General features: G+C 38.8%; 1 protein-coding gene and 1 pseudogene across 1 annotated transcript; both read left to right on the forward strand.

Annotated features, from left to right (window-relative positions):
• Nucleotides 1–10941: 10941 nt before the first annotated feature.
• LOC131309650 (ethylene-responsive transcription factor ERF091-like) lies at nucleotides 10942–13752 on the forward strand (annotated as a pseudogene).
• Nucleotides 13753–18618: 4866 nt separating this feature from the next.
• Nucleotides 18619–21092, forward strand: LOC131310955 (uncharacterized). Its single transcript, XM_058338232.1, has 2 exons — nucleotides 18619–19763; nucleotides 20036–21092. The coding sequence occupies exons 1-2, from the start codon at nucleotides 18650–18652 to the stop codon at nucleotides 21076–21078; spliced, it is 2157 nt and encodes a 718-aa protein (XP_058194215.1). The 5' UTR covers nucleotides 18619–18649; the 3' UTR covers nucleotides 21079–21092.
• Nucleotides 21093–21444: the final 352 nt, after the last annotated feature.

Genomic DNA, 21444 nt, shown 5'->3' on the forward strand with positions numbered 1-21444 from the left:
TGACATTTTTATTGACAGTGATTATGATTTAAGTGATGAAGATGATATGATGTATGAAGAAAATGTTGATGTGAACACAGAATGGGCTGGAAGTAAGAATGGTATGATTAATGGTGATGAGAGAGATTCTGAAGATGATCTAATGTATGAGGATAAGGAAGATGTTTTAGATTCAGATGATGGTTTCTCGAGTTTGAATGAAGCTGAATAGGAGGATGAGCAAAGAGCTAATAAAACACAGGTTTTTAGGTCACTGAAAGGGATAGAAGAACCAGTCTTTTGCATGGGCATGCTATTCAGGAATAGGGCCCAATTGGCTGGAGCTATTAGGCAACATTCAATTCTGCAAGGGAGAGAAATTAGATTCTTAAAAAATGAGACCACAAGGGTGAAGGCTAAATGCAAGGTTTATAAGGAGGAAGAGGGCAAAGTTGATTGTACATGGAAAATTTCTGCGACTAATAGAGCGACAAGTAACAAAACACTAAAGGTTGTAGCTTACAACCCAAACCATAATTGTGGGAGGATTTGGGATAATAAGTTGATGAATAGCAGTTGGTTGGCTAGGATTTACTTTGATGATATCAAGATCAGTCCTAGTATTAAGACAAAAGAGCTTGTGGAAAAGGTTCAAGAAAATTTCACATGTAACGTATCACGAACTCAGTGCTATATGGCAAGGCAAAAGGTTTTAAGGAAAATTGAAGGTAGAGTTGAAGACCAATATGCTAAATTGTGGGATTACTGCCATGAGATAAAAAGAACCAATCTTGATACTTCTGTGTATATACACTTGAAACAGACCAAGATGGAATAGCTACCAATGTATTCCAAAGGTTCTATATTTGTTGGGAAGCATTGAAAAAAGGATTTGTAGGATGGAACTCACTTGAAAGAGGGGGCATAATCTTGGTCAACTACTAACAGTTGTGGGTATAGATGCAAATGATCAGACTTTTCCTGTGGCATATGCAATTGTGGAGCAAGAGAACACAAGTACCTGGACTTGGTTTTTGCAGGTTCAATTTGAATATCTTGCCTATTTAATTTTGAATCTCTTGCCTATTTACCAACTTTCATTTAATGTAAAAAATCAACTTCTAAATTATGACTTAATTTATGCAGCATTTGATTCGTGACTTACAAATAGTGAATGAGCCAACCTGGACTATTATTATATCTCTCCTCAATCAGTGCAGATATTCGCATATATATATATATATATATATATATATGTGTGTGTGTGTGTGTGTGTGTGTGTGTGTGTGTGTGTGTGTGTATCATAAACAAACAAAAATTAAACAAAACCCATCCAGATTTTAAAAAACCTAACTTGATCGCAGTCCATAATAGAAAACCCAACTGGGATTGCAAACTTACAATTTGGGGAATGCTTGTTTCCTTGCCTCAATCGATCATCCATTGCACCCCTTAAGCCTTCATCGTCAGAAAATTCTGGGTTTGTGTGTGTAAGAATCGTGTGGAGTGATTAGTCGTATAGATGCAGAGTATATGAGAGAGAGAGAGAGAGAGAGAGAGAGAGAGAGAGAGAGAGAGAGAGAGAGAGAGAGAGAGAGAGAGAGAGAGATGAGGGTTTTGTGCATGGAATTAGAGTATATGAGAGAGAGAGAGAGAGAGAGAGAGAGAGAGAGAGAGAGAGAGAGAGAGAGAGAGAGAGAGAGAAAGAGCGATGGTTTTTTTTTTTTGCGTGGAATGGCATTTTTGCCCTTTTAGTGTTGGGGATTAAGGCATGTGCGGCCCACGCGAGCTTTTTTCCGTTTGAAACTTAACGGAAGTTGGCAAGAAGGACAACATAGAATGCAAGCCAATAGTTGGAGGACTAAGTAAACCATTTTGATAGTTTGAGGACTAAGTAAAAACATGGTGGATAGTTTGAGGGATGTTTCCAAAAAAAACTCTAGATGATACTCCAAACCAACTAAACATTTTCCTGCTGAAATCAGAATAAATGATTGGGCATAAAGCAGTCAAGCGAAGCGTTAGACCAAAATAAATGCAGAACTACAACTATAATTCGTAAAAGTGTATCTTTAGAAGAACGCGAGTCGCATAAGAAAAATAAAAAAATTTGTCTAGGGCCCACTATAGCATGTTTGTAACCCATCAAGTCCACTTTTTTCAATTTACTTTCGTAAAGATTTCTTAAGGCGTAGATCTTCGTGGAAACTAACGTGAATGCCACATACACGAATCAGTGATTCAGGAAAATGTATAACGGGATTTATGAAATAAGATTTTAATCAAGCAATTTGAATCAGAGCTCCTTGGAGATTTTCAGGTTATTATAATCCACAATTTTTTTTTTTGCCAAACAATAACAAATGATATTATAACTCCAACCAAAGATTACATCAAGATAAAAACTCGTCCTTAGACAAAGGACCAAGTAACCAAGACGGCGGGGATTCATCCCATAGATTATACTCCAAACCAACTAAACATTTTCCTGCAGAAATCAGAAACAACCCAACTGGAAGAAACCCAATCGAGAAAAAAGCTCACGGCAAAAAACCAGAGAGAAAACCTCCACAAGAGGAAGAAGAATGAGCAAAAGATCGCAATTCAATACCCAACCTAGATCTCCAACTCCGGCGACCCAAACATGCACAAAAAGCTCCACACCCACAGCCGCAAATCTGAACCCACTACCAGACGAGTCACCGACGAACGACGAATATGGAGGAGGTCCGACATTAAAAGAACCGGGAAGGCCAAGGCGTTGAGAGGGTGAAGGTGTAAAGTGATGGAAGGAGGGGAAAAGAGATTCTGATCGGAGGCCGATGGAGAGAAAAACTCCATAGGGGAGATCGCCGCCTCCCCCCATTTTAAGGTGGAAACCCTAGGAGGAGAGAGGGGAAGGAAGAAACAAAAAGGTGCGATGGCTTGGGTTAGAGAGAGAGTAGATGAGGATAGCTGTTTAAAATCCTCGTTATTACTTCTTTCAATCTGTGTTCGAGCTAATACTTCTTTCGTTATTACTAGTGTTTACCCGTGCCTACGGCACTACCCACCCCGGTCCGTGCATATGACACTACTCACCCCAGTCCGTGCATACGACATTACTCACCCCGATTGGAATTGAATTACCCTTTGAATCTTGATAATGACTCAAAATATTTTTTTCAATTTTTAGATAGCTACAAATTGCTGGAAATTAACTTTTTCTTTTTTTAATGGAGAAGATATATTTTATTATTGATATGAAGTAAGTGAATACGCAAATAGTGTAATGAAGAAATTAACAATTTACGAAATTATGCAGAACGCCGTTCAAAAAAGGGGAAACCCCCCCCCCCCACCCAAAGTCTTTACAGCTCTACAAAACAGAAGAGAGCATTTAACAAACACATGATGGACAACAGAAAATATCTCTCCAGATTTTGGAGGAAGTGTATACAAAATAGAAGAGAGCATTTTAACAAACACATGATAGGCAACAAAAAATACCTCTCACGATTTGATTTCTCCCGAGGGGTTTGACTGTGGAGGAGGAGTGGACAGTGGACGGTCCTAGTGCTCCACAGTTCAAGGGGGGGAACCCCTTCCGCGAAGACAGTCAACCCACAGGGGAGAAAGGTCTCGTAGAAAGGAAGCAAGGCGAATTGCTTTCCCCCCTTCTTTGTTTTCACAGAGAGAGAGAGCCGTGAAATTTGAATTCCGATTCTTTTTTTCTCTTAGACAACGGATGACATTTATGTAATATTGTAGAGACTCGTAAATTATTATATTTTTCTAAATTTTTTTAAATATGTAGAAGATCATATTTTGATGTTGTAATGATCCCAGTACCGGTACCCAGTGTCCAGAAATTGGCAAATTGGACATTTTGAAGGTTCCAGCACCGATACTTCATTTTCCCAGTTTCGATACCCGCTGTCATTTTTGAGAAAATTCAGCACGTTTTTTGGACCACTATAAATACCCCCCTTTACCATTTTTCACACCCAAACACCACGAAAATAGATCTAGAAATCCCCTCTCACTTACCCTACTCCAATCTCACCCAAAACTCTTGATTTCTACCTCAAATCTTCAAGATCCAAGGGATTCCGTCCTCAAAATCACTTGATTCTTGCATTTTGTGAACAAGCGGTAAGTTTTTTGTGTTCTTGCTCACACTTTTTGGCTCTCAATCACGTTTTTTTCTCTCTCCTCTCAATCACTTGTTGATCCTTACTTGTTTATCTTGTTTTTGGGTTATATTCACTCTAGATCTTGAAGTAAAGCTTGGGAGGAGCTTGTTCTTGGCAGACCTTTGCGTGGTAGACTTAGGGTTTTGCTCAAAACCCACTTTGGTAGGGATTTCTTACTCTTGTATGTGTTTATGTACTTAGATCATGCCTTGTTAGTTGTTTGCCGTTGGGTTCGGCTTTTAAGTATCTAAAATCTGCTAAAAATCTTGAGGTGTCGATACCATCCCTTATTTTGGGTAGTTTTGCCTCGTGATGATCCCTCCGTACTTGTTGATCGTTCTCTTTCCTTTGACATTCGACAAACGTAATCCTAGTGTAATAGTGAATGGAAAACATACCGCAGAGTTGTTATCGGACATCGTAGGCTAACGGTATAACGTGGGGTGTGTAGTTGGTTGATGTGGACCTGTCTAATAGTCCAGATGAGAATAGGGTAACTCGTATCCTCGTACTTCGTCTCGTTGATCTTCCTAGGTTTTCTTGGCTCTCGCTCTATAAGATTCTCGGTTAGAACCAAGCGGGTGGTGTGTGAGTCATTATGGGTTCGGTATGTGACGAAGGGCATCGTGATAGACTTTGAGGAATAGCGTGAACTTATGGTATTTGTCAATGTACAACGGACGTGTTTATGAGTTTGTAATATATTATCTGATAATGAATGAAAGAATGTGACATTGGGAAATGTTGTCTTCTCGTTTACAGATTGAAAATGCATGTGTGTACGTGTGAGTTGATAACATTGAATTGAGGGTCCTACAACGCAAGGTGTAGTAATGCGAAAGCTCTAGAGGGCCCGCAATGCAAGGTGTGGAAATGCGGAAACCCAGATGGAGAGAATTCAATGTAACTCAAGGGGTGGTAGCACAGTTGAATGTCTCACACGATGAAAAGTGATGGGTGCGTAAATATGCTTATTTACAACCCCTAACTTACGCTTGTTATGTCCGTTTAGCGCAACCCCTAACCCCTAACTTACGCTTGTTATGTCCGTTTAGCGCAACCCCTAACTTACGCTTGTTATGTCCGTTTAGCGCGCTACTTGGGATTTGATATTTGTTAATTGCGTTTCAGGACTTTCGATACCGATAGATAAAATTTGGAGTTAAAAGCACGAAGTTAAATTTGGCGTCAAAGTGAAGCCCGTGAACAACTTAATTCGAATGGTGGATCTTATTAGAGGTCAATAAGAGAAGCACCAGTTATGGCCACAACATATTTTTGACCGTGGTCCACGTACTAATTTGGTTGAAAATTTGGTCAAGGTATATATGTACTAGTAATTTGCTTGGACCAGGAAGTTGACAATAATTTTGTTTAAGTGGGCCCAAGAATAGTAATTGGACCAAATGAAATTGGCCCACTAATAGTTGTTTCGAGAAACAAATTAAAAGCAGCAATTGGGAACCGACTACGGAAGACTATAAAACGAAAAGAAAGCTGCGCACAAAGGGGATCACTTTTTACACGAGAAAAGAAAGAACAGGAGCTGCTGCTGCCGTAAAAAAGAAAAGGACGCGAATCACAAAGGAGGCTGCGTTCTTTTCAACGACGAAACAGAGAAGTTCCATTAATTAGTAGCAGTTTTTTTTCTTACATTCTTTTTCTTTCAGAGTTTTTTTTATTGAAGTTTTGGAGTTTTATTCAAGTTCTTGCATTCCAGTAACTTATTTTAATTTCCGTTCTTTATTAAAAGTTGTTCGTTGGAATTCGATTAGTTTATATCTCGAGTTTATTTTTCATCTCAAGTAATAGAAGCATGTTTCAATCTAGGGTTTCCTTTGTTTATTGCTTAAATATGAGTGAGTAGTTTTTCTGAGGTATTGGTCGCTGGGTAAAGGCGCGCCGCGACCCAATTAGGATTCGCCTCGCAATTTTTCTGTACATTAATTTAATTAAATAATTTTAGTTGGTGAAAACTACGTCCGTTGGACGAATCCGAGGCATTGCCTGGACTCATGTGAGCGGGAACGGGGGACCAAAACTTGTTTGCCGCTGTGTACGGGACCAACAACCTTAGGATTCGCATCCTTAGGAGTTTCCAATTCTCCCTAAAATTTAACTGTTTTTAGAACCTTGAAAAGCAAGTGGATTCTGATTGGGTAGCGAGTGCCGAATTTTCTACTACCGTGCCTCTCTTTTTTACCATTTGAGCAAGTTATCTGTTAGTATATGTTAATTAATCAACTAAAAGACAAGGGGTGGCTACCTAAGAGCTAATTTTAATACTACAACCCGAAGTTCCACAGCACACATTATTTTACCGGGTATTGTGCTACATTGGTCTCAGCCCTACACTTGGGGCAACCCATTATTTTAGGTCTAGGAATCCGTCAAGCAAAAAGAAGTATGATTGACTTTAGAAGTTTGCATTGATATTTGTACTGTTGGTTGTTTGAGATTGTGGCTGTTGAGAAAGGGAATTAACGGTTGATCCTATTAAGGTTTATTTAAAGAAAGAAATTCAAGTTTTGAAAAGAGGGTATTCTTGAGCGAATCAACGGATTCGGTATTTGGGCACAAATCAACAGACTCCGGCATTCAAGCTCGAATCAATGGAGCTTGACCCGTGATGATCTTGAGTTTTCTCTAAATTGTTTTGAAAATCTAAAAGGAAAGTTTTATGAAATGAGGCTCAATGGTGGATGGTATGAAAAGATGAAGTGGTTTGTGACATTCATTCAAAAAGTTATTAGATGGTTGAACTATTGTTGTTGTTTCTTTTGGTTGATAAGAGTCTTAATGCTACTTCTAGTTGACGTGTGGATGATTAGGGTTATCTCTAAGATGTCCGGAGTCCCGAAGTCTAAATTTGTCAGTTCATTTTGGTAACCCCTCTTGTATCTCATATTTGCTTGTTGAGTCTCATTCACGTTTGGTGCATATTTCATCGTTTTTTCATATAACTTGAGTATAGATTTTTCTACTGGGCTAGTGTAGCTTAACCTATCATTTTCAGGTTAAAAAAAAAAAGGCAAGAAAGTTGGCATGGCGTTCATCTCGTGCTTGTTGTTTATGTGCCTCGGAGGTATAAAGGAAGAGTTGAATTTGCATTTTATTTGGAAGTAGTATTCGGAAGAATGAATAATGAAAATTGTTATATTATTTTGGTATTTGTATAATTTGGGGCTTCGAGCCAGGATTGTAACTTTTGAATTCAATTTTGAGAACTGGGGAAAACAAGCCATTTGGGTATTATGGGTATTTCAATATTGATTGTATGCATTAAAAATGATTATTATTTAGGTTGAAAATTGAGGACGTGACAAATATGATGGGCAAATGTGAATACTTTCATAAAATGTGAAAAAATGCATCTCAACCATTGGATCAAACAAATCTGAGCCGTTGTAACAACTTGTCCCCACACCCTTTTATTTTATAATATAATATATAAAATACTAGTGCTTGCCCGTGCCTATGGCATTATGCACCCCAATTGAAATTGCTCGTGCCTACGGCACTACACACCTTAGTTGGAATTGTCCGTGCCCACGGCACTTGCTAGCTAGTGGCTCAAACATTAGTGTGTAGTATGTGATTTTCTTCTTAGTGGCACGAAAGAGAATTACCCGTGCTTATGGCACCCAACTATACAAATAAGCAAGATTTGTCAATCATTTAAAAACCAAATTTAGCTATGGAGCCACCTAGCCAAAGTATCATGTCATGTCATCGAACTTCTAAACATTTGCATATCCAAATGTGAGTGGTCTGTTTCATTATGCCTTTTAATAACTCCAGCAGTTCACGAAGAATGCACCTTTGTGATTGTACTATTTTTTTTCCTGCACCTTATGTACCTAAACAAAGAAGCAAAAATTAGGCAGAAGGAAGCCCACAATGGACACATATAGGTGTTCTTTAAAATGAATTCAAAGGGGCAAGTGACACAAATAAGCAAGATTTGTCAATCATTTGAAAACCAAATTTAGCTATGGAGTCACCTAGCCAAAGTATCATGTCGTGTCATCGAACTTCTAAACATTTGCATATCCAAATGTGAGTGGCCCGTTTCATTATGCCTTTTAATAACTTCAGCAGTTCGCAAAGAACGCACCTTTGTGATTGTACTATTTTTTTCCTGCACCTTATGTACCTAAACAAAGAAGCAAAAATTAGGCAGAAGGAAGCCCACAATGGACTCGGGAAAAAAAAAATGCATGTCAAGAGTGCAACTCCATTCTATGGAACCTGGCTTCTAAACATATGAAACCATGGTACCTGGCTTATAAAAATAAATCATTTTTCTATGGGGTTTCAGTCGGGTGCCTAGTGAAGGCACGACGCAACATAAGATTATACACGAATACTGGATATTAAACTCAATATATCAACCTTAGTCCAAGAGTAAGATTATAAGAATCAATATTTTAAAATTTAAGCATCCAAAAACACAGTAGACCGCGCAGAGGGAAGAGTCCCAAGCGAAGTCTGTCTCGGTCAATTTTTCCCTGATGCCAGCGGGTAATGATTCCAAAATCATTTTATATGGAAATACACGCATGTACCCAGAAATCAAGATATATTCTTGATTAAATCAACTTATATACCCAGTAGAAATAAATTAACCTCTGTGATACTCTTCAAAACCCATCACTGAAGGGATACCAACAAATAATTTGGATCTCTGAGAGCTGGCATCGAGCTTTGAGCGTGCGTTGAACTTCGAAAAGTGAAAGAAGAGAGAGAAAGGAAACGCAGAGAGATGAGAGAGAGAGAGGCGTGGCTCTGGATTTGGGAAGAAGATGTAATTTGTCCAAACAATGTAAGCTATTTACGAAGATGCCATTGGTTTATATGTGAAGGGTGGAGAAATCTAAACCGTTGGATTTGTTTGTATAAATAGATAAAACTTGTGTCAGGGAGAAATCTGAACTGTTGAAAGAGAATATTCATTAGAAATATCTCCAAAAACCCTCCTGTTTTATTAGGTAGATAATAGAGATTTGAGTTTATTGGGCATGGGGATGTTTTGTTTTCAGAAATTTGTTGTCATGGTTTGTTAGTAGAGGCCTGGTACAGTACATGAAAAAGAATACATGAAAATATCCGGGAAAGAATCCTCAACGGTCCAGATTCACTCTTTCCTTGACAGTTTCATGCAGTGGCGGAGCCAGGATTAGAACTCCAGGAGGGTCGGCTTAATGGACATATATTTTTTATCAGAACGTATACTTATTATATCATAAGGTTTTTGTTTTCCAATGCATTACATTAATTTTCTTTTTTTGTATCTTGGCATTCGGATTTTTGGATTTTTTTTTTGTTATTGGTTTTCTGGAAAACCGGACCAATCTGAACCGTATGCATCTCCTAACAACTATATGTGGCTTGGTTGAACAATCCAATTTTCGAGGATGAAACCAGGGAAAAACCAAACCAAATTACAGCATATGATACAAGAAGTAAAATTTTTAAACCATGTCATTTTTTATGTTCAACTGAACTCGGGATGACCACGGAGGGCAAACATTCTAAATTTTGAGGCCACTGGGAACCATGTTCAGTCCTTACCTTTAAGGCTTTGGAATTAGTCAAGATATGCGTAAGTTGACCCGCAAATCCAGTTTAAAAAGAAAAAAAGAAAAAAAAACTTCAAACATTCCCTCTCTCCCCTGTTTGTCATAAGTACACGAGCAAGCAAATAACCCTTAAATTTGCAGCAACATATGAGTAAACATTCCCTCAAATGGATTTTTTCGAACACGATTTTTATTTTTGGGGTATTTTTAGCAAAGGACCATTAAAGTATGTGCTCTAAATGTTAAAGCCTCCTTCAATTTAGCTTTGTTTTAGTAGTTTGCAAAACAAGTTTCTTACTGTGTTCCTATTCACATCGGCCTGGAAGATAAAGCATATCCTCGCGGTTAAAATTCTAAAATTAGAGACGCAAGTGGCACTATATGTTACGCGTAAAAATCTCCTTAATCCTCCAGTTCATACAAGTTGAGGGAGATTTCAGTTCATGCGAGGCAGCATGGCTGTAGACGAGCAGCACCGTGAAGCATCATCCGAAGAAATCTGTGTGGCCTGTGATTCTTGATTTGAGTTCCTCCTCCGCTGGTTTGTGGGTTTCCTAGCCTTCTCGCTCTGACCTGCACAATGAACGCACAACTAAGACCTGGCCGGGGTTGCCCGGCAAGGCCCTCCGGCGAGAGAATGAGTATGTGTGCAGAGAGCAAAGTGAGAGACTAGGGTTTAGGGTTTGAGTAGTGTGTACCTCTTAGGGTTGTTATCCTTCAATATTTATAGAGTCTGCTTGACTTGCTCCCCAAGCACCGGCATGTGACCTGCATGGGTGAGGTGATGTCATCGTGACATTACAGAATAGATCCGGTAACCGTTTTTGGTGTGAGTTGGCACCTCCCATGTGCGCTCATCATTATCCTTTGAGGTAACCGCTCCAACACGTGGGAGAGCGCGTGACATAGAGAGTGGCCGAGCCCCACACTTGGCCGAGCTTAATGGGCGATACAAGAGGAGAGCTTATCGTCAGTTACCTTCATGAAGGTAGCCGAACCTAGAAGATTTCCCACCTGGTCGGCCATTGATTGGAGGCAACGTTGTCTGTAGCCGAACCTCAGTTGCAGCCGCACTCGGTGACTTCTTAAGGCCATCATCCCCGGTCTTGGCCTCGGTCCCAATCCACATGTCAGTGGGCTCGAACAGTTTGGTTCGGTCTACTACAAAATCTTAGAAAGGGCATGAGCGAGTTTCATTGCCCAAAATGAACCAGAAAAAGATAACAAAAAGAACATCTGAATTGCCCAAAGAATGGGAAGAATTGCCGAGTCTGGACGCCAGATATGGATCAATGGAGATCTTACAAAGGCTTCCGAGCCTTGGGAGGTGGATATCAATATGGGAAGAACTTCTAAGCAAAATAAGTACTTGTCCTCCCAGCAATACAGGACAGTCACCTGGTCTTGACACAAAAGGCAGTGATGCATGCAAATTAGAAATCCAAACCAAATGCTACAAGAGTAGACAAGGTGGTGACTAGACGTTATAGGGGAGTGAGAACGAGGCCATGGGGAAAATACGCGGCAGAGATACGAGATTCAACGAGGAAAGGAGCTCGGATTTGGCTAGGGACTTTTGAAACAGCTGAAGAAGCTGCTTTGACTTATGACAAGGCTGCAATAAGAATTAGAGGCACCAAGGCATATCTCAACTTTCCACTTGAGACCATTGCTTGCTCACGAGAACTTTGTCAGTGTTCACGTAGAACGTCTCATGGTAGAACTTTGTCAGTGTTCGGTTGAGAACTCGACAAAAGTTTTCGAAAAAGAACAAAAAAGCTTTCAAATTGAAGAAGTTCTTAATCCAGAGGGAAAACAAAATCAAAGGAAAGCAAATGAGATAGAGAGAATCGGAGAGAGAGAAAGTGTTCTCATTTGTGTTCACTGAATTGTTTTTCTCGATGATTACAAAGTAGAACCCCCTTGGCTCATATAGCTTTTCCTAAACAACTCAGCTAATCCTCCCACTAATTACAACAACCCAATTACTCTAACTAATCACAAAGACGTGACAGCTGAGAACCAGTTGTACACGTGGCAGACTTCTCCTTTACACAAATAGTAATTGAAATATTAAGAAAAGAGACTTTCAAAGAGAACTTATCAAAGTGCATTTTAGGTTAAGCCACAAAGATGCATTTGATAAAACTACCGACATAAGAAAATCAATGGCACCAAGACGTGGTTTCAAAGACGAGAAACTTTTAGGTATACCAGGGATATCAAGCCTGTGGTATCCCTTTCGGTCCGTTTATCATTTTCCGGCTATTTTCCGATTACATTTGAATGATCAGCTCCGTTCATTTTGTAGAGTTTGGCGAGGACCATAATCTTTCAAAAAATTGTGTTCATCGGACTTTATTTGATACATGATCGGCACATGTAAAAATCGCAAAAAAACTAAAACTGGGTTTTGATTCAATGTGTTTTTGGACTCAGTTTTGGTTTTCTTCAATATTCACTTGTGCTAAACATGTATCAAATAAAGTTCAATGAACACAATTTTTGGTATGGTTATGGTCCTCACCAAACTCTACAAAATGAATTGAGCCGATCATCCAAATGTGATCGGAAAATGGCCGAAAAATGAGAAACGGACCGAAAGAGATACCATGGGGTTTGGTATCCCCGGTATACCTAACAGTTAGAAACCCTCCAGCTGTCCTCTTGGTTGAACGCAGAAAGAGGACATCAATTGCACCACAGCGTGGGTTTGGTAAATGACTACTGGAAGTTTACTCCAAAAAATGTTTTACGCCTATTTGATGCAAAATATTTTACCCCTAAAATAAAAAAAAATAATCCTTTCACATTGTGACATCTAAACACCCGAAAATGCAAAAAAAAAAAAAAAATTCTTTACACGGAAATGAAAGGAGCCCAAGTGATTCGTAACTTCAGAGGGCCAATTGCCTGTTTCAATATCGAATACCAAAAGTACGTACTAATACCACAAATGTCACTAAAACATGCATTGTGCACGGAGCTAACACATGAAAGTCTCATTTAGTCGTATGGTATGCCAAACTTCAACACAGAAAACATATCCTACACAAACTCATATAGCTGACTTTTTCATATCTAAAGTAGAATACAACGGACAGAATATGTAATACCCCGTATTTTAAAAAAAAAAAAGAAGAAGGCTTTTTCAAGTATTTTTGGAATAAGTCATAATTGTAAAAAATAACTTTTACTGTTTGGTTAGCACTTTCTTTAGGTGTAGAACACGTGCTTGTGTTCATGTGATGGTTTGTCATGTTATTGAGCAAGTGTCAAGTTCCAGTAGAGAAGAGTCACAAGCACTTGATTTTTTACTTCATATAGATAAGAAAGATTAAATGGAAAAGGAAGCAAGTTGAGGGTGCTTCAGAGTGAGCCGAGAGGAACATGGGTTGTTGTTCGGATGAGATTTTGGACGACGTTCTTTGAAGGTGGGATTGTATCTGATGGCAAGGCGAGATACATATTTTTTTGTACAATATTATTGTTAGGTTCTTGTTGGATGTACTATGTGCGGCGACTGTATGTCGTGGAACTGTTTGGTATGTGACGGGGTAACTAGGCTAATAAGCTATGCCAAAAGACAAGTTGGCCAATGGGCTGTGGTGAGACTAATGAGGTGGTACGTCACCCGTCCTATACTAAGGAGGACCGGATATGTGGTTCCATTTATGTGGAATGTTTTATATTCGTGGTTGGTGTTAATACGTGGTGGTTGGTGCTGTGCAGTTATTTTAGTGTTGATATTGTACATGTTATTATGTCTTACACACTCTTGGAGTCCTTTGGACTTCAACTTGCAGGTTGGTTAGCGGGCCAGGTGCTGGTGGTGTGGGTTTGTTCGAATTGCTACGAAAGTGAGCTGTTGTTAATTTACTTTAGAGATCGGTAGTTGTAAATTATATAGTTTTTTAGAATAAAAGACAGATTATGGTATTTTTAATATGGTGGTGCTTGAGGATCCGGATTGTTGCAGAATACCTGCAAAACATCCTGGTCTGGTTGACAATTAGATTGTTCAGCAGATGTATCAGATTTCCAACCCTCTATCTTTGGACGAAGTGGTTCACCAACTTCTTTGGAATACAAATCGCATATACATAAATCGTCAAATTCTCTAGTACACCAGCACAGAATACAAACCAGCACACCCGATGAATTGGAAATTCTTTAGAACTAATGGAGAGTAACTCTACTACAAGAAGCCACTGCTCATTCATCAAAAAATCAAAAATCAACATCCAAGATGAGTAAGGCAAAGGTATGCAAAGTGAGACAAGTGATCATTAGATTTCGACGTCATGAAATAAGCTACTGTATCTTTGGAAATTAGTCAACAATGCTACTCATTGCATTGAGAAATGAGTAACATATACTACACAGATTGATTTCAAATGACTATAATCTGTTTCAGGGTATATGCCTCTATAACTTAACAGAAAGTCTACACACATAGCAGATCTGTGCACAGATTGTGCACAGATTTTATTGTGGGGCCCACCACGGGTTCCACACAAATCATCCGAGCCGTTCATTAAATGTAAAACATTTTTTCAAATGTCCCCGTAAAAAATAAACTCAATCCAATACCTATAGGTGCTCAATCCAACTATATAACTTTTCATTATCCGAAAATCTGAATGAAAAGTTAAATGGTTTGATGAAGCACCTATTGGTATCGGATTGAGTTTATTTTTCATGTGGACCCTTGAAAAAATGTTTTACATTTAATGAACGGCTCGGATGATTTGTGTGGGACCCGTGGTGGCCCCACAACGAAATCTGTGCACAATCTGTGCACAGATCTGCTGTGTATGTAGCAGGACTCATAACTTAAGCTACTTCTGTTACATAATTTACAAGACACTAAAACTTAACGGGGGAAGTCTGTCAAAATATGAACCAACAAAAAACCAATTTAATATGCAAAAATGGAGGTTTGCAGCGACACCCTAGATTTTCTTCTCTCATAATACTAAGACCAGTGGCGGACGTAGGATTTGTACTCTGCGGGGGCCCGAATCTTCTGTATTTTTACACTTATAACGAAAATATAGTCTATAATATAAATATTGATGCTTACTAGTTCTGAGAAGAAGACGAGATTGCGCACATATACATAATAGCATTTAATTTTATAACCAAGACCGAAAAGTGGTCAATAACTAAAAATTTTAGGGAGTTTTTTCACACATTTTTAGAAACTTATCAAACAAAAATTCATTCAAGACAAGAGCCAATCCTATAGAACTTTTATCAATTAACCTGAAAATATAGTATAGCTAGTGGGATAATTGGAAGGTGTGCAAGGCCCGGGTCTCCGCTTGCACCCCTCGATCCGCCACTGACTAAGACATCTGTACGGTGACTTGATGCGTATGCAGATATTGACGTACCAAAAGAAGAGATTGACTGAAAGGTATATACTGGGATCCCCCCCTCCATCGCCATTGTCATTCTATCTCTCTATTATTTTCTATATTTTATGGACAATTTGATTCATTCTTGGCACCCCATCTTCCACTAATCATGTTACATGGAGACATACCGTGAGATTTATGAGTTTTATCTTAGAGTCACATTCAGCCGCTAGAACCTACACACAAGAGGGAGGCAAATATGGCTTTCGGACTGCGACTACGTGCCTCTCATCCATCTCATCGGCTATTTTCCTAGCTCTAACTATCTAATATATTTGCTTAATTAATTGCGTTCATGATTTTAATGTTCGATAACATTTCTAATTAGGGAAATTTATATAAATGGTCCTCCTAGTTTCATCCAAGTCTCATTTTTGTCTTCCAAGTATCAATTACAACTTCTTTAACCTTTAACTTTGGTTTTGATACCAAATTGGTCTAATTGATAACTTTTGTCAGCTAACCTGGATGGAAAAAACTAGATTGATGTCAGTTTGGACGTTGTAGTTCATACCAAGTTGGTCGAATTGATAACGTCTAACCTTAATTTGATTTTTTCCATCTATTTTGGCTAACAGATACTATTATTAATTGGACCAACTTGGAAGAGTCGTTGCAATTGATGCTTGGAGAACGAAAATGAGACTCGGGTGAAACTAGGAGGATCATTTCTATAAATTTCCTTCCTAATTGTGGTTGTTTTGTGATTATCGTGTAATAAATTTCCAGCAAATTCTTCGTCACCGGCCCACATGGAAAGGCAATTAAACTGGCATTAGATAGTAAACTAAATTAATTCCTTCCAAATTTTCTTGCATTGGTCAACCCTATTAATTAATTTGCTAAGCAGAACTAATATTTGGTGGATTCTGCAAACATGGACGGAGATCAACCAACAATCGAAACATGGACAGACAAGATAGTATTTGCATTATCATTTTTCCTTTTATGATTACTTTTGCTTCAAAATATTTGACCATAAAATTAAAGACAATCACAATAATCTTTTGAATGCTGATTTTGGTGCTCCATTTCTGTACGCAAGCGCTCCGCTTTTAACGTGAAGTTTAAATTTTACGTTAAAAGTGGAGTGCCTGCGTCAATCAATTTCCTAATCTTTTTAAGTTATTTCCAAATACAGATTGACCTCAGTTACTTTCCTAAATATATTCAATTTTGTTTGACATACCCAACAAGAAAAGTTTATTGCTTGAGCCTTGAGCCTCTATATAATGAGGTGAGGAAGTCAAACTCAAGCAACATAAGCATCAGTCATTCTCGACATTCTTTAGCTTACAATGAGCCGGTTTTTTCTTCTTTTAGTCATCTTGACATTTCACCATGTTTATGCGAAAACTACTATTCATGTTACCAGTCGTGTTCCAAACCAACCGTCTCCACTGCAAGTTCGTTGTCAATCTGGAGATGATGATTTCGGCATGCACACCCTCAATGATGGTCAAGAATTCAGTTGGTCTTTCCGACCAAATTTTTTTGGATCCACTCTTTTTTTCTGTCATTTTTACTGGGATTCCAAAGACAGAAGTTTCGCTGTTTATGATCGAAGAATAGTAAGAAGATATTGTAGTTCTCGTGGTCCGGAGTGCTATTGGGAGGCTAGGCCTGATGGTTTCTATATTAGCGGTCATGCGATCCGTTGGACCAAAATAAATGATTGGGTGTAATAATTATTATTATTGCAAAAGGCTTGATTAATTGTCTTATGTTTGATTTACGTACCTAAATGCAAAACTACAACTATAATTCGTAAAAGTGTATCTTTTAGAAGAATGCGGTCGAGTCGTATAAGAAAAATAAAAAATTTGTCTAGAATTCATTATAGTATGTTTGTAACCCATCAAGTCCATATTTTTCAATTTACTTTCGTAAAGATTTCTTAAGGCGTAGCTCTTTGTGAAAACCAACGTGAATGCCACATACACGAATCAGTGATTCATGAAAACACATGACGGGATTTATGAAGAAGATTTTAATCAAGCGATTTGAATTAGAGCTCCTTGGGGATTTTTGAGGTTATTATTATAATCCTCATTTTTCTTTTTCTTTTTTGTCAAACAATAATAAATGATATTATACCTCCAACCAAAGATTATATCAAACTCATCCTTAGACAAAGGACCAAGTGACCAAAACGGGTGGGAATTCATCCCATAGACTATACCCCAAACCAACTAACCATTTTCTTGCGGAAACCAGAAACCACCCAACTGGGAGAAACCCAATCGGGAGAAAAGTTCACGGCAAAAAACCGGAGAGAAAACCTCCACAAAAGGAAGAAGAATAAGCAAAAGATCGCAACTCAATACCCAACCTAGATCTCCAACTCCGGCGATCCAAACATGCACAAAAAGCTCTGCACTTACAGCAGCACATCTGAACCCACCACGAGACGAGTCATTGGCAAACGGCGAATATGGAGGAGATCCGACGGTAGAGGAACCGGGACGGCCAAGGCATTGGGAGGCATGAGGAGAGGGTGAGGGTAGAGAGAGATGAAAGGAGGGGAAAAGAGATTCCGATCGGAGGCTAACGGAGAGAAAAACTTCATAGGGGAGTTCCCCCCCCCCCCCAATTTTAAGATGGAAACCCTAGGAGGAGGGAGGGGAAGAAAGAAACAAAGAGGTGCGACGACTAGGGTTAGAGAGAGAGGACAGAGGAGGATAGCTGTTTATAATCCTCATATAAATTGCACGATATTTAGGATCGATGATGGATTGATTTGTGTTCAATAATTGTTACGGTACCAAAAAAAAAAAAATTAGGACTTTATCCTATCAGAAAATTGGGCTAGAGTCCACAGTCTAGACTTATTGGGCCTTCTAGTCCGGGTAATTCTTTTAACAGGCTGCGGATCCATTATAGTCACTTGTATGCAGCCTTAGGTCCATTAACGGACCAAACTACCCTTAGTATATAAAGGCCAGATTTAAACTCTGAGAAGAGAGGAGTTCTCGCTGTCGTCACTGGTGAATTTGGGGACGACCAAATTCACGATCCACCAAATTCAGGATCAATGCTTCCTCTGTCTCGCTCTCATGGTTTCAATTGTTGAGCTCTCTCTCTCTCTCTCTCTCTCTGTCTCTCTCTCTCTCGTTTGGTTTGGTTTGGAGATTTAGGTTTGAATTGCTGTCGAAGGTTTCTCACTGTGATCTGACGAAGATTTCCCACTGCGATTGGAAGGTTTGAATTGTAGCTGAAGGTTTCTCACTGTGATCTGACGAAGGTCTCTCTCTCTCTCTCTCTCTCTCTCTCTCTCTCTCTCTCTCTCTCTCTCTCGTTTATTTGATAATCCAATTTACAAGTCAGCTTTTGAGTGTGTGTGCATTTGTGCGGTTTGTGGACTGAATGGATAGAACAGATCTATGTCGACAATGATATTTTGTTTTTCAGAGTTTTGGAGCAGATTAATAGGACAGATAATGATATTTGTTTTGCATTTTTTGCTTGCAGAGGGTGTTAAATTTCCAGTATGGAATCTTCTATTGTTCTTCTGTGCAAATATGGTTCAAAAACTCTTGTCGTATCAGTTAGAAGAGATTTCTGCTTTGACGATGTTGTCCGTAGTCTGGTTAAGAAGTGGCCAAATTTGGAAACCTCTAGTTTTCAACTTTTGTATGCTGTAGGTGGACATGACAATTGCGTTCTAGATAATGATGCTGATTTTGTAAATATGTTCGCATTGGCTGGTGCGTATGGGGTTAGTTGCATTGATGTAGTTGTTGAAGTGCTTTCTTCTTGTGCTGATCATAATAATCGGAGTATTGTTGTTGAAAGTGTTGAATGTCGAAGAAGTTTTGAAGTTGGTCAAAGTAGTACTATGCATGAAGTAGAAGAAGATCCACTTGAGAGGTTTTGTCAGCACCACGAGACTGTCCGTCTTTCTGCTGGTTGGGCTAAGTTGATTACTCATGTTGGCCAAGAGTTTAGAGGCGGAGTAAAAGAATTTAGGGATTGTCTGGCAATGTATGCTATTGAAGTCGGATTTGTATATAAGTTTTTGAAGAATGACAAGACTAGAGTAACGGCGGAATGTTCAAAAAAACATACAGAATCTGGTTGTCAATGGTTTATTCATGCAACCATTGAGAGATCTAACAGTTTCTTTTGTATTAGGGAGTTTGAGAAGAATCACAGTTGTGTTGGTGTTTTTGCTAGTTCGAAGAATCCTCGGATGAGTTCAAAGTTGGTTGCTAAACAGATTAGGGAGGAAGTTCGAACTAAGACAAACTATGCACCAATAGAAGCAGTGAAATTTTTTGAGAAGTATTATGGGAGTAAAATCAGTTATCACCATGCTTGGTTTGGGGTTGAGAAGGCAGGTGATGAGCTGTATGGAGATTATGCATTGTCTTTTGACCTACTAAGGTGGTATGCTGAGGTAGCGAAGGAGAAAAACCCAGGAAGTGTTATTGATGTTGAGTATTGTGACAAAACTAATTGTTTTAGAAGGATTTTTGTAGCATTTGATGCGTGTATCAAAGGCTTCAATTACTGCCGTCCTTTGTTAGCGCTTGATGGGACTTTTTTGAAGGGGAGGTACATTGGAACCCTTTTCGGAGCTATAGGAAAAGATGGCGATCAAGGTTAGTTATTTTTATTCGTCTTCTTGTCTATTCAATATTGGTTTTCTGTTTATGTTATGTTATTTGGAAGATTGGGAGACAAGTTTAATATAGATAACAACATCTATTGTTTTCTGTTGATATACAGTCATAGCAGATTAATAAATAAATACAGATAACGTTATATTTTCCCTTAGATTCTAAGATACAAAGGACTAATTTGCATTGATTATGTTATACCATGAATATATTAATGTAGATTAATGTTGCTTGTTTCTTTTTTTTTGGATTAGGACTGTTTCCAGTGGCTTTTGGCATTGCTGATTCTGAAACTGACGAGAATTGGCTTTGGTTTTTGAGAAAGTTGTCAACAATTCTGTCATCTCGTCCAATAACATTCATAACAGATCGTCATTCTGGGCTTTTGAAAGGTATTCCAGAGGTTTTTCCCAATGGATATCATGCGTATTGTTTGCAGCATCTGAAGTGTAATTTGAGGGACAAGTTTAAGGGCAGATTGTCTAATGGTTTTAGGGACAGAGTAGTCGAGTTGTTTTCTTATTGTGCGTATGCACCATCGATTTCTGATTATGAGGAAGCTTTTAAAGAACTGTGCAATGTTGGTGGTCCAAAAGCTAAGGATTTTGTTGAATCGTTGCCACTTGACAAGTGGGCAAATGCATATTTTGAAGGTAGAAGATATGGGGACATGTGTTCAAATCCAGCTGAGTCTTTCAACAAATGGATTTTGGAAGCCCGTCATTTGCCAATTTTGAATGCAATTGACACGATAAGGGTTAAACTGATGGAGCAAATGTGTGATAGGAGGCAACAGTCATGGAAGTGGAATGGCATTGTGTGTCCTGAAATGGATAAGAAGTTGGTCACAAGTTTCAACAAAGGTCGGTCGTGGACTGTGGCAAAGGCAAGTGAAGATGTTTTTGAAGTGTTCTCCCTTCCGACAGTTGTAGTTGATGTTCAGAGACGGACGTGCACATGTTGTCGATGGCAGTTGAACGGTTTTCCTTGTGTGCATGCAGTGACGGCTATTCAAAAGGTTGGCCTCCAAGTTTCAAACTACATAGATCCTTTTTACACCGTTGAAGCTTTCCGATTGTCATATGATAGTATGATAAATCCTATTCCCACTCTCGGAGCTCCAGAAGTGACAAAAGAGAACCGTGTAGTTCTTCCTCCTAAGACAAGAAGGCCGCGGGGTAGACCTAAGGTTCAAAGAATTCGATCAAAGGGGGAGAAGGTGAGACAAATAAGGTGTGGGAGGTGTGGAAAGTTGGGAAACCACAATAGGAAGAGATGTAAAGAGCCAATTGAGTGAACTTGTTCTTAGGATATTGCTGAATATTATTTGATTCGTTCGATTTGAACTTGTTCTTAGGATATTGATTGTTAGCATGATAGATAAGATTTTGTTGGTGTAATAAAGCGTACTAATTTTCACAGTTTTTCAGTCCTGTATGTTTTGTTGCCAAAATACAGAGAACAGAATATGACAGATTTCATCATCTGTTTGCACATTCACATCAATGTTATGAACACAAATGTACCAATATTAATGTCATTTTTGGAAAGCATGGCAACTCAAGAAGCCAAGCCCAGAAAATGTGCAGCAAACAAGAAAAAAAATTGACATGGTTTCCTTGCTTTATGGCCTAGCCGAACAGAATATGACAGATTTCATCAT

This window comes from Rhododendron vialii, chromosome 12a (genome assembly GCF_030253575.1).
Source record: "Rhododendron vialii isolate Sample 1 chromosome 12a, ASM3025357v1".
In the NCBI taxonomy this organism is placed as follows: Eukaryota; Viridiplantae; Streptophyta; class Magnoliopsida; order Ericales; family Ericaceae; genus Rhododendron; species Rhododendron vialii.

Excerpts from the sequence above, each read along its gene's own strand:
- LOC131310955 (XM_058338232.1), top strand. The coding sequence starts at position 18,650 with ATGGAATCTTCTATTGTTCTTCTGTGCAAATATGGTTCAAAAACTCTT. Across the intron at positions 19,764-20,035 it reads AGGAAAAGATGGCGATCAAG|GACTGTTTCCAGTGGCTTTT; the intron begins GTTAGTTATTTT and ends TTTTTGGATTAG.